The 17,175-nt window shown below is 27.6% G+C and overlaps 1 protein-coding gene across 1 annotated transcript in view; it reads right to left on the reverse strand.

Moving 5' to 3' along the window:
• The window catches only part of LOC100166234, a 567,258-nt gene that overhangs the window by 21,433 nt on the left and 528,650 nt on the right, over window positions 1-17,175 (reverse strand). Inside the window, exons 6-8 of the mRNA XM_001952454.5 lie at window positions 6,650-6,801; window positions 1,704-1,866; window positions 331-461 (exon numbers count right to left, since the gene is read on the reverse strand). Coding sequence (XP_001952489.2) covers window positions 331-461; window positions 1,704-1,866; window positions 6,650-6,801 — 446 coding nt within the window. The remainder of the gene's footprint in view (window positions 1-330; window positions 462-1,703; window positions 1,867-6,649; window positions 6,802-17,175) is intronic.

The following is a 17,175-nucleotide window of genomic DNA, read 5'->3' on the forward strand; positions in this document are numbered from 1 at the left end:
ACTCATAAACTACTCACCCGAAATTCGATTTTCATGTATCAAAATACTAAGAAAAATATTCTGCTTTGGAATATAAAATTAAAACCCAATGATGTCATTCAAAAAATTAAAAAATTATAAGGATAAAAAATATTTAAAAATATAATTTTTTAAGAAAAACATTGTTTTATAAGCGACTTTAAACTATGGAAAAAAATATTTTCAAAAAAATGTACACTTTCTGAAATAATGAGTGTTCTATGATAAAAGAATCACCCAGTATACACATTCATTATGTTACATTAACTAAACAGAAAACATATTAATTTACGGATTACGAGGATGACTTACGTTGTGCTTCCAAATCACTTTATAGGCGGGTGGATTGGCATCGATCTTGCACTCGAAATACACATCGTCGCCTTCTTCAATGTCTGCCGGATTCATGTTGATTCCCAAAGCCAGTTTCAATATCGGTACGTCTGAAACAAATAAATAGCATTCGTATTGAATATTTAAATAAAATATTGTACGCATGATTCAACAAGGAGTCGTAGGTTTCAACAAATCACAGTAATATAATTCAATAAATGGTTTAATACTTTATTTTTCTGATCCAGACAGGTCTATATGATATTATTTCAAAGCTTTGAAATCATATTAATTCAAATTTTGAAGAATGCTTTATTTACATGTAATATTGTATATTATATGAGCCTAACGAATCAACACAAGAAATTTATTTTATTGCGAAAAGCGCATGATTATATTATAATTCAATAAGTAGAATTAATATAAATCAACTATCAAGGAGAAATATAATAATGTGCGTAGTACCTTTTGTATAATTAAAATTACAGATTTATCCAATCTAATATCATCAATGTTTTAAATTTCATATTTGTTTAATTAAATAAATATAATTGTTATATTTCTTTATATTGTAATATTGTATAAACATAAAATGTTTTTTTTTACAACTGAAATATAACAAAATAAATGTTAACTTTATTTCTCCCTTTTAAATAAATAACCGGAAAATAATATAATATAATATTATGTATATACATAATAATATTTGTTTAGTTTCATTTCTATTAAGTCAATCAGAAATATTTTATGTTTTGAAATCAGAAAAAACATTTCCAATAACATGTTAATATCTGTATATAAACTAATTATTATTAATAATAATTGGTTAACACGATTTATTATGTATTTATATGTTATTGCATATGATTGACGTATTGTGTCTATTGTGTAGGTATAAAATTTTACTAAAAAATAAATTGTAAAAAAACTATTTATATTATGTGATTATTAAGGTGCATTCACTGCTACGCCGTATGTCGTGTCGTGCCAATAAAATCGAATTATGATTGGACGTTAATTTTTTGGTACCATGTTACAACCAAGTTGGAACCTGGTATACCGAGAATTCACTACAGCACAACTTTTAGACCATATTGGTTACCAGTTGTAACCATATATGGTTACCACACCCTCGCACGACACTACACGCCACTCGGCGTAGCTGTAAATCCGGGTTTAGTAAGGGATATTTTTATTTAATTTTTGACATAATGACAACAAGTTAATTAATACAATTATTGTAATTTTAGTTGGTTTGTTTTTCTTATAATTTTTATGAAAGATTTTTTTATAGATCAATGGAATGAAGAACAATATTATTTTATATTAGACATATGAACTAAATCCCTTACAGTGCACATCAATTGTCCATGAGTCTTCCACTTTACCACCAGCCATCTCCTCTAACTGTTGTACGTTTTGGTTCTCGGCACGGCATACCAATGATTTACCATTATCTGATTTTGTTGGTTGGAAAGTTAAAGTGGATGATGTTACGTTGCCATCTGGTGATACCTGTTGGATAAAAACAAATAAGCTTAATATTAGTATACGTTTTCGTTAAAGTTAGTTCAAAAGAAAAGTTATTTTCCGTTTCTTAATATTCGTCGATATCCAATTATTAAAGTGTAAAGTTTACATTTTGCTCATAAATAATGCCATTTTAAATTAAGGAATGTATTGGAAACTTAATTAATAGTTTTTAAGGTTTTAATAAGACAATTATTTACACTATAGAATATTAATAAAGTTTTTTAATAGGAAGTTTGTCATAGTAAAAATATATAACACAATTAATATTTAAAATTATCATAAATATAATATAATAATATGGCTATTAAATATTATAAATCAAATAAAAATTAATTGTTAAGACTATAATTAAATTTTTTCATTCAAAATATAATTAGTTAAAATTTTTAAATTTATCACATTATAAATTTCAAATTCACATAGTAAAATTTAAATAGATCAAATTTCACGTAATTAAAAATAAAAATGTCTAGTTTCTGCTCATACAATTAAATATTCAACAACAAGTTGACTTTAAAATTTTTAAGTACATGTATTCTTGTAGGATATGTTTTAGACTTCTTTCATAATACGAAATACTATTTCTGAAATATCAAATACTTAAACTACCTACACATATTTTAACAGTAAAATACATACAGACTATAATTAACTGATACGGTTTTCATGTACAGGAAATACAATGATATAGATTCATTGCACCTAAGTATACACATAGTCATGTTTAAGTTCAGGAATAACCGCACACATTTCCTGGCGTTATAGTTATGGGGAGAGTGAGAGAAAATTTAATGATAATATTTTAGATTCTGCGCATCGATTTAGTATTGATTTACAGTGATTTGTGTTTATTTTGTTTTTTGTATTTGTCATCACCTTTAGGAGCAATAAATTCAAATGCTTAGATATTCAACTTGAATATCTTTTCTGGTGAGAAAGTGAAATTTGTTTCAAGTGTGGGGCTAAAAATTAAAAAATCTCAATATTCTTCTAATAATCAAGGAAGGAAAGTGACAAATTTGTACGCAAATCCAAAATTCGACAAACGATACGATTTTTTTTTTTTGTAAGCAAGACGTTGTAAGAAGTTCAAATGTAGACAAAATTCATCAAAATTTCGAAAATTTGCAATTTATCTTGTAGTAAAAACTCTATAAAATGTTCAATTTGTATAGCTTAGTCTCATCATAAGTAGTTTGTTTTGAATTCAAAATGTCTAAACAATATTTAAACAACATTTTTGTCGATATTTAAATGGAGGATATAAATACTTATTATTATGTTGTAATTCAAAAATATTATTCGTGATATTAATAATTTAATAAATGAAACCTTAAATACATTAAATAAACATTTCGTATTATAACAGTAAAATAAATTATTTCTTCAGCAAATATCGAAATATATGATATCGTGAAATATACTTAGTGATATTTACTGACTGAATGTCATCATTTTTCGTATTTCGCATGCATTGATTTATCATTTAATTTTAATTTAACACATGCATAGTGACTTGCTCAATGATGCGGTACACTATATAGACACCTATTGTACTAAAGAAATATTACCTACTTTTTTAATTTTTTGTATATAAGATTAATATAAATAATTTAAAAATACTTGTATTGAATAATAAGTGTTTAAATTTGATAAATTATTGTCACTGCCGTTCATTCTGACTTCAGTCAGTGCTCAACACTTAATGTTTATACCGATTCTATGATTAAGTCATCGAAATAAAATAAATTAATTTGAAATTTTGACGTGTAACTGATAGCCAGAAGAAACAACAAGGGCATATTGTGTAAATTAGTGAATGGAGAAGTTACGAAAAAAGTTTCATCAATTTGATAATGACGAAGGTTGACAAAGATCGTGCAAAGTTTAAGATTTTAATACAATTGTATGGTAAGACCATCGGTAAAGGTGTGCACAAAAAGATAAATTGATTATGTATCTTCAATGCCTACTTGAGGTCAATCATTCCAGAAAAATAAATATTTTTTGCGATTAAATTTTATGAATCAAACCATATATGTATAGTGTTTACTTTTTAAAATAATATACGATTTGAATTCGCTTTTTTGGTACCAATACACTTGAAATGTATAACTTGGTAAAAAAGCGATAATTTATGTTCAAGGGAGATATAAAAAAATGAGAGATTTAATAATAATATAAAAATATTTTTACGTACAATGTAAAATGTTGTCACAATAACTGTATATTTATGAATAAAGAACTTTTTATGTAAATACTTTTTTTCTATTAATTTATAATATTTATACAATCTATACTTTATAGCATAATAAGTAATAAGAAAAGTGACAGAAAAACATGGTATACTTGAATTAAGAAGTCACCTACTAGTGACTCTTTGCGTGATGGGAGATTTGGAAGGAAAATGAATAGTTTTTTTTTTTTTATTTATTTTTTATAGAGAGAGAAAGAGTGAGTGATTAAGTAAAAGATTATAGTAAAATATCTCTACACCATCTCCTTTTCAGTCGATGGCGAGGATTATCGGGAAGTGTTAAGATATTTAGGTTGCTGATTAGAGGGTTATTATGGTTTACTAGACGTGAGAAGAATCGCTTGTAATATAAAACAGATTCCTCTTCAATCGTTTTAACATGTAGATCGTTGTGGAGTGTTAAATTAGAAATAAATGGTGGAGCGTTGGTGAGTTGACGTAGAGTGATATTCTGATAGGATTGAATTTTATTAAGATTCGATTTCTTAACTGCACCCCAGAGTTGTAGACCATAAGTCCAGATTGGTTTTAAAAATGCTTTGTAAATTAGCAGTTTATTTTTTAAGCTTGTGCATTTATTTTTTTATAACAAGGTTTTGAGCATACGAGAACGAGAGTTTAAAATTAATCTTTTGGATCGGATGTGTGGATTCCAGGTCAATCTTTTGTCTAATATAAATACTAAAAACTATATTTGTTGTACCTTAGTTGTAGGATATTTTGTCGTCAAAGAAAAAGTCACCATGGTAGTTTGTTATGATCAGATTTCAAAAATATTTGTGTGTCAGTACAAAGTTTAAAATCCAATCCAAAGATAAAATTAAATAGCATCTGCCATCATGATCATAAATATAAATTGAGTTTATTTTTATATTTTTAAATTTACAACCTATTCATAATAAACGAATTATTATGATATATTAAAAAACTTTTTAAATAGTTAATATAAAAACCGAAACTCCAATAATTTAACGGTAGGTTAATAACTTTCGACAAATATTTAAAATTAGTACCCACCATAATTTTAACCAAATGTGAAATTTGTGATATATTATATTGGTATTATTATTTATTATTTAAATATTCAATGATTAATAAAATCATATTTTACTATAAAAACAAATTGCAAAATATAACTTTACAAAATAATCGTATCGTTTGATGTGGAATTTTCGATTAATAATTCATATCTTAGTAAATCATTTCCGAGTACATAAAAAATATTGAGTTCACGCTAAACATTTACAGAGTAATATTCAACGAATTATGACACAGAATTGACACACTCGTTTTTTTTAATGTATACTATTTTGGCCCTAATATGAAGTATACTAGCAATAATGTACTTCATTTGAAATATATTTAGAGGGATAAAGGTTGTGTTAAAATTTTGTTTACCATTTTGTTATTTTCTTGTTGCGAAAAAAAGTCTGTGTAATTATAACTATCCGTTTGGAAATTATAAAAGAATCGTTTGGCTATTAGTCTTATCTGTATCACACGACGGTTACAATAATACGTTAATGTTTTATGTTCAAGTAAATATATTACTTACGGTCCAAAGGCTAACCAGGTGAGTACAAAAGTAAACTGGCTATAGATTTCATTCCATTAGATTTGACGAAACGATTTTTCGCTCAATTAATTGTTTTGGTACGTTATAAAAATATTTATTACTGACGCTGTCATTGAAAATTGAAAATGAAATAGTATTTTTGGTTTCAACTTTATCAACTGTATTACTGTAAATTGTAATCTCTGAGATTTTGTTCGGTAAAAATGTCGAGTTTAGATGAATGTATAAGAAAAAAAAATGGTACTGGCGTGGAAGGTTATCGTACGCTTTTTGATTTTCAAATTCTCGTTGCGCTATTATGGTATAATGTTATATTTTGTTCCAACGATTCGTACACGGGTCCTCTTAAAAATCGTTAGTGCCGTGGCCTCCTAACGCCGGTAATAATTTCGGCTGTGTATTAATTATGTAGGTATACGTGTGCGGTTTTCGCGACGTACCTACCCTAAATAATGCACTGCACGCAGATAAGCGCAATTAAATTTTAATTTAAACCCGGCGACGTAGTTTCGCGCTCAGAAAGAAAAACCAAACTGAACGTCACGCGTTGTCAACCGTCGTTGGATTTCGAGAAATGCAGCGCTGCACCCGACAAACGAAATAAAAATAATTAAATTAAACATGGTAGGTATGCCTATTTAATATCAGATGACATTTCGGGACGACGAGGTCTCTTACAACGCGAATCCCTTTTTTGATTTTGTTCCGTTTACGTAACGTCGCGGTGCTTATCAGCGGCCGTAGAGTTTGCCCGGAAAGGGTCGCTCAACGAACATTTAGTGGTTATGTCTCAGTGCAAGGGATGGGGCCGTGCAGGGGGTGGTTTCCGAGAGGTAAAAGCACGCACAGATTAGCCAGCGGGCAGGTTGTCGGTGGTGTTGGTGTATGATATTCTTTACTTACACACACATACACTTTAGTGTAGTACTTACGGTCTGTGTAGCATTGGTCAACCTCTCATTGTCCTTCCACCACGTCACGTTGGCCGGCGGCTTGGATCCCACCGCTTGACACTGCACCTCGTACGTCCTGCCACAACTAAGCGGCTGCCTGCTGCTGAGCACTTGCACTTCCAAAGGTTTCACTGTGGGACAAATGAAACGAGTTGATTATTACAAAAGAATATTGTCATGGCTTGTAATATTATTTGTTATTATACATCATACAGGTATAATTCGTATACTGAAAGGAAATAAAAAATCATACATTTCCTAACATTTTAAAATTAATTTTACTTTGATAACAGGACAGCATTGTTTTATATTAAAATTTCTACGTTTTGGACATTCATGGAATCATCCATAATATTATATTAAACATTTCTCAAAAATGATTCATAAATATAATATTGCTTTATGTACAGTGAGATGTTATTTTCATTATTTGTGTGTGACGATTGTGTAAATTACATGTAATATCAATTTAATATTATCGCTGTGCTTATTACAATGAACAAAAATATTAACGTCAGTGTATTTGTAGAAAACGTGTTTCGTTATGAAGTTAATCATTATCGCTTATTTAAAATGATTATGCGAGTATTGTGATGGAGTGTGATATATATTTTGAATTTGCGTTCGTTTTTTAATTGGCTCCGGACCAGCCAAAAGTTTCATTCAGACATAACCTTTCTATCCATCAGCAATTTAGTCAAATAGCCAATAGTCGGAAATTAAGAGATGTTGTATTAAAATGTCATAAATTTATATATAATATAGTTTGTATAAGAACGTACAAAACTACAGATTCAATGTATTATATAATAATATAATTTAATCAAAAATAAATCAATTAAAAATAATAATATCTAACTAGTTGGGCGCACATGGTTAGTAAATACTTTTGATAGTATAAATTAATAACTACGGATTTTGACTTATTTTCGATAAGATACCTTTTTTTCGTTAGATCTAACTTTAACGGTGAATGCAATTTCGATTTTCACTGTGCACTGAGCAAAACAATTACATTGACTTTGTCCATTCTTATTTTTAACATTAACTTTTTTCAGAATCATTAATTTTTATTTAAGTATTAACAAATTTGATTTTTAAAAGTCTATTGATCTTTGAATAGAATAAATATTTAATTAAATTCCAATATTGTCGAATTTAGTATTTTAGTTCAAATAGCTGGTGTGTAAAATCTAAAATCAAAGTTTATTCATTTTGAAATTTTGAATTGGGTTATTAATCATTGACTAGTAATTTAAACTGATATTCAGAATATTTTTTTAATTTTAAATATACAATTTAAATTCCCAACAGAAAAGTGGCGCTTATATTTTAACCAGCTGGTTAATCTATTAGAAAATACAAAGTTGTTTAATTAGTATAGACTTTAAAATATTGTTGTTAAATTGATATACATAATAAATTCCAATCATATGGATCAAAATCTATAAAATATATAAACAAATAATAGTACATTCCTACAGTTACAAAACGTCATATCACGTTTTTATATGTTAGTGTTGTTCACTACACAATTTTTAAGAACTAACTGGTCTTCATATATAAGGAAAAACATTTCAAGTATATAATGAATAAATATAACAATATAAAATGTATACAAAACCTTATATGTTTATACTAATTTATCAACACTTTGAGTGTCGGGCCAAAGATTACAAAACTGACCATTCTGACCGGGACATTTTTTTGTGTGTATTATTAAATAAATCGTTATGAATATACACGGCACAAATAAACATATAAGTTGAGTATTGAAATTGATATACATGACACTCAAAGTGTTAATATATACTAGCTGATTCCACATACATTGTTGTTCAACTCCTTTTGGGTGCAACTCAGCCTCCCTGATAGGGATCGCGTCTGGTCAGATCGCAGACAATATGCGACAAAATATCAAGTAGGCAGTGGGCAAAAATTCGATTTAATGAACAATTTCACCTGATCTGCACGATTAACCAATGACAATCAATACAATAATAAATACTGATTCCTACTAATTATTTCTTCCATAATCAATAGCAACCATTTATAAACAACAATTTCTACCGTAAATCTCAAATTTCGAAATCATCCCGGGAACCACTCAAACAAGCTCAAATAATTTCATCGAAATCGGTCCAGCTGTTTAGGAATGCATAGATGACACACAAAGCGAATGATAAACATTCATTTTTATTTATATAGATAAATATAGCAATGCAGGGAAAGTATTAACTATATATTAATTGTTTGATTTATATTTAAATAAAACTCTCAAGCTACTGAGTATCAATATAACCTATATGGTTATTCTATTCATATTATACCACGATGATTATAAATAAGTAATTGTACCTATACTTATTGTGAAATCCAATTTTATTATATTGTAAAGATTGTAGGTTTTTTACTAAATAAAATTTTTTTTTTGAAAAAATAAAAACTAAATAACATTATAAATTAGTAGATTATATTTTGAATACATCAATTCAATTTAAAATTAACTTAACAAATACCATTACAGTTAATTAAAAATATTTTAAAAAATAATCATTAAGGGTTATATAATAAGTAACAACTTTAATTATTATAATAAGACAGTATTGCACTTGGTATATTATTCCTTTAAGGGCAATCGGCAGTAGTAACTAGTAAATACTATATTATACTAAGCCACAACTATAGTTGATAATATACCACAGCAGTGCAGTGAATATAAAATCGGAAAATTGTATAATTTGCCTATAATCTATAAAGGTGGTAACTAGGTACCTTGATAAAATTATAAATTTAAATTGAAATGGGCATAATTGAATTGATAGGTTATGGATATTATAATCCAAACAAAAACACTCCATCATACTCCGTGAAAAAAAAACGCTCTAAAAGTTGTGATATAATGTTATAGATAGTTAAATTCTTTCATTTTAACATAAATGATATATATAGTTCAATTATATTTTCTAAATTGGCTATAACTCTGTTGATATTGTCCAAAGTGATTTGAAAACTATACCATCTACTTAAAATTTCCAATTAGATTATTGTATTTTTAAACTTAATTATTAAACTACAAATTTGGTTTCTGAAGAAATTTTTTTGTAAATCATTTTACTTCCTGTAATTGTTGTCCAGCAGGTTTTGCGTTTATTTTGCTTATATGTGTATTTTAATGGACACTTTTCTTTTTATACTTTGCGTAATCCTGTCGGGTCGTTCGATAATAACTTATTGATTTTAAATATAGACAGGTGACTAATTTTTATAATATAATTATATATAATTTAAATACATCATTATCATATTATCTTCTTTTTTGATAATATTTCCAATATTCTATGCAACTAAACATGAATGTATTTGTTACTACAAATATAAATATTCAAAACCATTTTAATTGGAAACAATAAAATAATAAAAGTTAAGTTAATAGCAATTTCAAACTAATAAGTTAAGAGGCTGTCAGCGCACTATTTGTTTTCTTTCCCGGGCTCACACGCAACATAGACAAAACACATTTACGCAAAATCATTTTTTTTATGCGTTTAAGTAATCTTAGAGTAAAGTCACCCATTACAAAAAAGATAGAGAATAATATTTTTGAGGGAATGGCATATCGATTTGTCTAAATATTATCTCAAAACAATTTAAACATAATTTAAATTTACAGCATTTTTTTGTTTGTTTTGAATGTCGAATACAAAGTCAAATAATAATAAAATATAAAATCGATATGTCATTCCCTCAAAAATTTTATTCTCCATTTTTTTTGTAATGGATTACTTTACTCTAAGATTACTCAAACGCATAGAAAAGATTACTTTGCGTAAATGCGTTTTGTCTATGTTGCGCGTGGGCCAGAGAGAGATAACGAATAGTGCGCTGACATCCTCTTAAGTTAAACGTATAACTTAATAACTCGTAAATAGTAATACATTTGATTATATTATTGAATTCACTTAATTTTAAATATTTATAAAATTGCATATATATAATATACTTATATATATTATATCATTTTTTGATATATTATGTTATTTTTTTATTAACTGCGTAAATATAAAATACGTTAATATTTTAATAAAAATGTATTGTTAATAAATATCAAAAATTATTATATGACGTACTTACTCTGGACATTCAAGTCATTTAAGATGTCCATATATTAAAACATATTATATTCCTTAAATCATTATACATTTTTAAAATGATACTACATTTAAATTACATCTTATAAAATTGAAATATATGATGTAGAATACCGATATTTAAAAAAATAATCCATAAACATTTCAAAAATGATATTTCATGAATGGTATGTAGGTGTATGTAGGTGTACCTGATGCTGACCAAATAATTGTTGATAAATCGCACATTGGATTAAACATTATATAAACGTGATTATGTGATAAATATATTATTCAAAAACATATTACTCACCTAGTACAATACTATATAATATGCTTAAATATATAATATAATAATATAAACAATTTGTGTATATTATAATATTGTAACAAGACACAATAACTGAATACTTGTAGAAAAAAAGCAAATCGAATGTCCTAACAAGAATTTTGAAAAAAATAAAAATATTTTTACTTCACAATGTCTTTTTTAATAAAAAAAATATACATTTAATTAATATATATCATATTATGTTGATGAAAAATGTAATTGACTTCAGAAACTTACGAATACCATAACGTGGTTATGCAAATCTAGAGAATACAAAATTAATTTTTTTAATTAATCGACTGTTTATTCTAGAGAATATAAAATTCAATTGAGTTTACGACGTGTTAGTCTTAAAAAACAATTTGATTCGGGAAACAATGGAATGGCGATAAAAAGCTAAGATAAAAATGATGCGATGGGCTTGGAACAACTGTAATAGAACAATATTTCAGTATCATTTAACATTTTGTATTTTAAATACATTTATTGATACCTTCAGATATACAAAATAATACACAACCCAGTATATAGTATTTAATTTATGAATTCACTGACCAGACAGACCTTATTTTTTTTATTAAAACTTGGCTGTCGGAGTAATATTATGTCAACAATTTTTGGCGATCATCTGATTTATTGGTATATTTGAACAGTTGAATGTTAAAGTGGTTCTGTTCATATTTTACTGTTGTTATTCAAAACTATTTATTAGAAATGTAATGCTGATATTTTAAATAAATAATTTCCCGATGAACTTGGAATAATAAACCTTATAATATTTTTTTTATTTGATGATATAACCTGCTTCATATTTACATCACGTAATAATTAGCAATAAACATTTGAATCTCATATGAATTTCATTATTACTCAAACGTAATTTCAAATACTAGTTAATAGTTATTAGCTTTCAGCCTTTGTGAATCTACGAGTAGTACCTATCACGATAAAATTACATTATTCAAATATCTAAATACATTTTACGTATGTAAGAACGTAATATAGAATGATGGAAAAATATTGCCATAAACATTTTATAACACAAAATAAATTCAAGAAGAATCTGACACGGAAGCTGTGTATAATGCAGAATAATCTGGTATAATTATTTTACTATAGAACTTTGTATTACACTACGTACCTATTATACCTAGTTGAAATCTGATTTTTGACAACTTCAATAATGTGAAAAGCAATTTTCTTCGAAAATGGTTTATTTTTCTTTTCTATTAAAACCTTTTAAGGAATTCCAGGGGAGACCAATCCCGAGTTAATTAAAGTTAACGGATCAGACAAAGGGGCTTTTAAATTGGAACTTAAAAAAAAACAGGGGAAAAAAATCAGTAATCACTGATACGTGGTATTGAAAGCTTGTTTGCCGTCAGTGGTAAAAAGTTTTTACCCAACTCAATTTTGATCCGAAAACTGTTAAAACTCATGTTTATTGGTTATTATTTGACGTAAAATAAAATTAAAATTTTTTAAGAACCTATACACATAAATACATTTCCTGAATTAGAATTTATATAAATATATACATTACATAATTAATATATTAAATATTCATCATTTAGTATATTAATTATAATGACAATATTATGGTATTATAAGTACACCTAATTTACACTTTTTAAATTTATAGTCATGGTTCATAGAATGGATTAGAAAATAATAGTTCAACGGTTAGCCTCTATACGTAACCATAATGTCACGTATTTTAAACTACTTCTTTTCCAGTTTTATTGTATGCTGCAGATACGCAGTAACGTTCACAATCTAATGGATACGTGAAATTAAAATGGTTGACATCACGATTTTGATTAGAGTCACCTACAATGTAACGAGTTGGGGATGAAGGGACCACGGTTTTTTTTTATTCCTGAAGTGATGAAAGAATAGGAATTAGTTTCAGAGCTTAAATGATTTAAGCCAATGGTTTAAACTAACAATTTCGGTGGTACTCAGAAAATGGACATTATTAATTGATTTTTTATTTTATTAAATGTTCAGATAGCACGCCATAGTATAATAATAATGTAATATGCTAGTTATGTTTTTCGTTATGCTGTGTAATAGGTGCAAGTTTATTCGTCGTCGGTCATATCTAAAAACGTCAATTCGTTTGAACCACCGTCGATGTCGAACATGCCGTTATTACGAAAAAACCATATAAGTATTTGACGTATGCCAATGTAAGAAAGGGTCTTTAGAGCATGACCGTAAAACAACACAAAAAACAATATAATTATATTTAAAAAACCAATAAATTGAGTGAAAAATGTGGTATAATATTAAGGGTTTATTTACGTTATTTTTTTAGATAACAAGACTTAGGTTCTGTGAAAACTTACTAAACTCGATAAACATATACCTAGAAAAGTTCAAACAGTCCGTGGCACAAATACACTAAATATTTGAGAGATAATCACCAGTATAGTAATAATAATACCACTCATGTCAAATCTAATAATGGTCAAGAAAAATACTGAAAAATAAATGAAATAAAGTAAGGAAAATGTAGAGTAACGGCCAATGTGTAAAAACAAGACGTACCTGTATGGTGTAGAGGTAGGTTAGGGAAGTAGGTACGTATTACCAAGTACTTGTGGGATCATCAAAAAGGTGAAATATGCCAAGGTTACGATAAATTGTTCTACCCTTATAGTTAAGAGTATAATATATGAAAATATATTATATTGGAAGACTTAATCGAACGGATTGTTTCAAGTGACTATTGTGGCATTGGTGGCAGTATGGAGTCTATTTCATCCGCATGGTAGGAGAGTGGCAGGTACAAATCGGGAGTTGCATCACTTGTTTTGATAACTAGAAACTACATTCCCAGCAACGGTGTCTATGTGTGAAAATTATTATAATAACAAAATATAAGCTACAAATAAGTACAGCGTAAGGTATGTATTTTGAAAATGTGTATATAAATATATATAACCTACAGTAATAGATGCAGTATTAAAATTATGATGAAACTTTGACGTATAAAAGGTGGTTAACGAACGACTTTAAGCGTATATACATATTATTATTATACAGTAATGTTTCAGCGGGTCACCTTGCTCGGGTAATGGATTGGAAAAATGATGACACGCCGATCCGGAAGCAAGCCGGTGGTCAGACCAATGGCTTTCTCCTAGTCAGAACTGGCGTACGAGTATATATAAGGCATTTTTCTCTTTCCTCCGATTCCTCATCCCGCACGAAACACCCATTGCCCGCGGTTCCACCGACTTTTGTTATTATTATTTTCTTCACCCTTGCTTATTTTTTCCCTCTTTCTTTTTGTCCGTACTTCTTGTACCGTGAAAGCGCTAACCATTCCGTAGATTTGATCGCGTAACCGGCCATAGTAGTCGACGGTAGAAGTATGGTAGAAAAGTCACGGTCAAGCGAGTTTCCATTCCGATCTATTCCCATTCTCCACGCACCTGCAGTGCTTGCCCACCTATCAACGAAGATTTTTTTCTCTAACCATAACGCGCCATCTCCCACGTACATCGAGTAAGTAAGTTTTGGTAAAGGACACAGATTTTTATGTTTTCACGCCCTCCGCCCGCCGCGATCATGGACATAGACAACAATACCACCTGAAAAGCCGACCCGAAGACAATTTTGATTTCTCATATTTTATGAAACTAGTGTATTTTCGATTTATGCTTTTCAAACACACTCACAATTTATGGTTCACTGGCGTTTATATCGTCAACCACAATGGCAAGATGACCCGGCAATTTTCGACGCGATGTTACGAAATTTTTCCCACACGTATCTTCGATTTGTTTTCACCGATGAGTTTTGAAATAAATGTACCTTTACCCTATTTAAACCGTTTTTACTCTGGTAAAAGGGTCTGTCAAATTATATATTAGCTAATACACCGTTCATATGGTTTACTGTTACTTTGTAGAATAATATGGAAGAAAAACTACCAAAACCACACTTTTCAGTTTTAATTAGAAATAAAAGACCGAATTAAATAACCATTATATATTTATCAACTTGCGTGTACTTATTATCTACCTAGTGGTTATGTCTTATCCATACTGAGTATATAAGAAAACTTGAAATAAACCTAACAAAGTCAAAACTTTATATCAATTTTAAATATAAGTATATAATATGTATAAATAATATAGTAAATCAACTTTATACCATATATCTATATGTATATTGTTTAGTGAAAGTATACATTTTCAATATAATGATATATTTATAGACTATTATTTGTATACCTACCTACCTAACTATATTCTTTATTCGACCAACAATTACGTGAGTTTTAATCAGTCAGTATTTATTTATGAGTCATTAAAAAAAAAACAAGCAAAGTATTTATGCTGTATGCTGTATCTATAGAAGGTTCGAGTGTCCCTCTTTTTGGTGTAGGTCACTGTAAAAGATGTATTATATTTGATTTCAATGACAAATCGTTGCATACGAAAATGATTCTGAGTGGATACTGTCTATCAGCCTATATTTGTAAAGATATTTTAATATATTATTATGGATTTATATTACTATAGTAACGCATTTTTATATAATTAATACCACTTAATTAAAACACAATAGGTTGGACTAATTTTTTCCATGCTTTAAACTGAGACTAAACATCGAGCTACTAGGTAATGTCAAACGTTAATCGGTAACAATAAATGTACGCGTGGTCTTAGAAATAGCTTTTATTTAAATTTTCAATTGAAAAAAAAATATTTAAGGAATCTTGTATCACACTTTTAAACAATATGCATAATAATTAAATGTTTTATGAAATTAATTAGAAGATAATTTGTAACTTATTGGGATTTTAACAAAATTAGTAAAAATATGAACTTTAGACGCTTATGAAAAAAAATTAAACCTTAAAATATTTTCAATATTCTGTATTTGTTGTAAGAAAACATAATTGAAATCTTGTGCTAAATTTTCTAGCATTCTTACTCAAAAACAATAATTTTGTGATACAAAAATTGAAATGAAAAACATCTTAGATACCAATAGCACAAAAAGAGCCAATTAAAAAAAATTATATCATCTATACACAGTGCTGTATTATTTTTGAAAAAAACAGTTTTTCTATGTATTACATTTTTGAATCACCACAAATTAACTAATCCGATTTTTTTAGAAAATGGCCATGCTTGAAAATTCCCGTACCTACTTATTACGTTAAATTTGTATTGATTTTTCCTGATTATTTACAAAGTACTTGATTTTTTTGACTTGATTTTTACAAAACCCATAATCACTCACACCCAAAAAATACAATAAAAAAAAAAAAAAACTAGAACTTATTCAATTCATTTTAGAAACCAAGTTAAGATTAAAGCATTTTTAGAGCTCCACGAGGTGTCGTAAATCACAAAAAAAACCATTGTAAAATCTGAATTATCATTCTGAATTTGAAAGAGTCTAATAATTTAAAAATATTATGTATTTACATTTTTAGTTCATGATAAGGTAGTATTAAAATTAGTAAAAAAATATTACTTAATTACCCAGTATTTATAAATTGTATTTTAACATGTGCATGCTATTAAATCTCAAAATAAATATATGACGCTCCAGCAATAGACAATAGATATTATTTACTTCAAAAAATATTAATATATGCTTTAGTATGAAAGTTGAAAAAATAAACAAATGTATTAATACAAATATTAATTAATGTACAAATAAATTATACAAAGTAACTATGATATTTGAATTGTTTTTGTTAATAATATCCATCTGTTTTAATTGTTCATTTTTTGACAAGAACTAGCTTATTAAAAACATTTTAACAACGCCGGCTTGTTCCTAACATATTTTTAATCATTTTAATAAATCATTCTGTTTTATTTTTTATTATTATTCCAGTAGACGCAAAGTAAAACAATAATTCCCAACGACATTTTCCATAGTGTAGATTTATAATTTTTATATTTTAAATCATTCATTAAAAACCGAATATGTGTTCTTGTAATGTGCATTAAGTTGAAAAAGATAGCAGAATTGGCTTTATAAATGAATGTATTATGCCATTATATGAC

This window comes from Acyrthosiphon pisum, chromosome X, assembly GCF_005508785.2.
Source record: "Acyrthosiphon pisum isolate AL4f chromosome X, pea_aphid_22Mar2018_4r6ur, whole genome shotgun sequence".
In the NCBI taxonomy this organism is placed as follows: Eukaryota; Metazoa; Arthropoda; class Insecta; order Hemiptera; family Aphididae; genus Acyrthosiphon; species Acyrthosiphon pisum.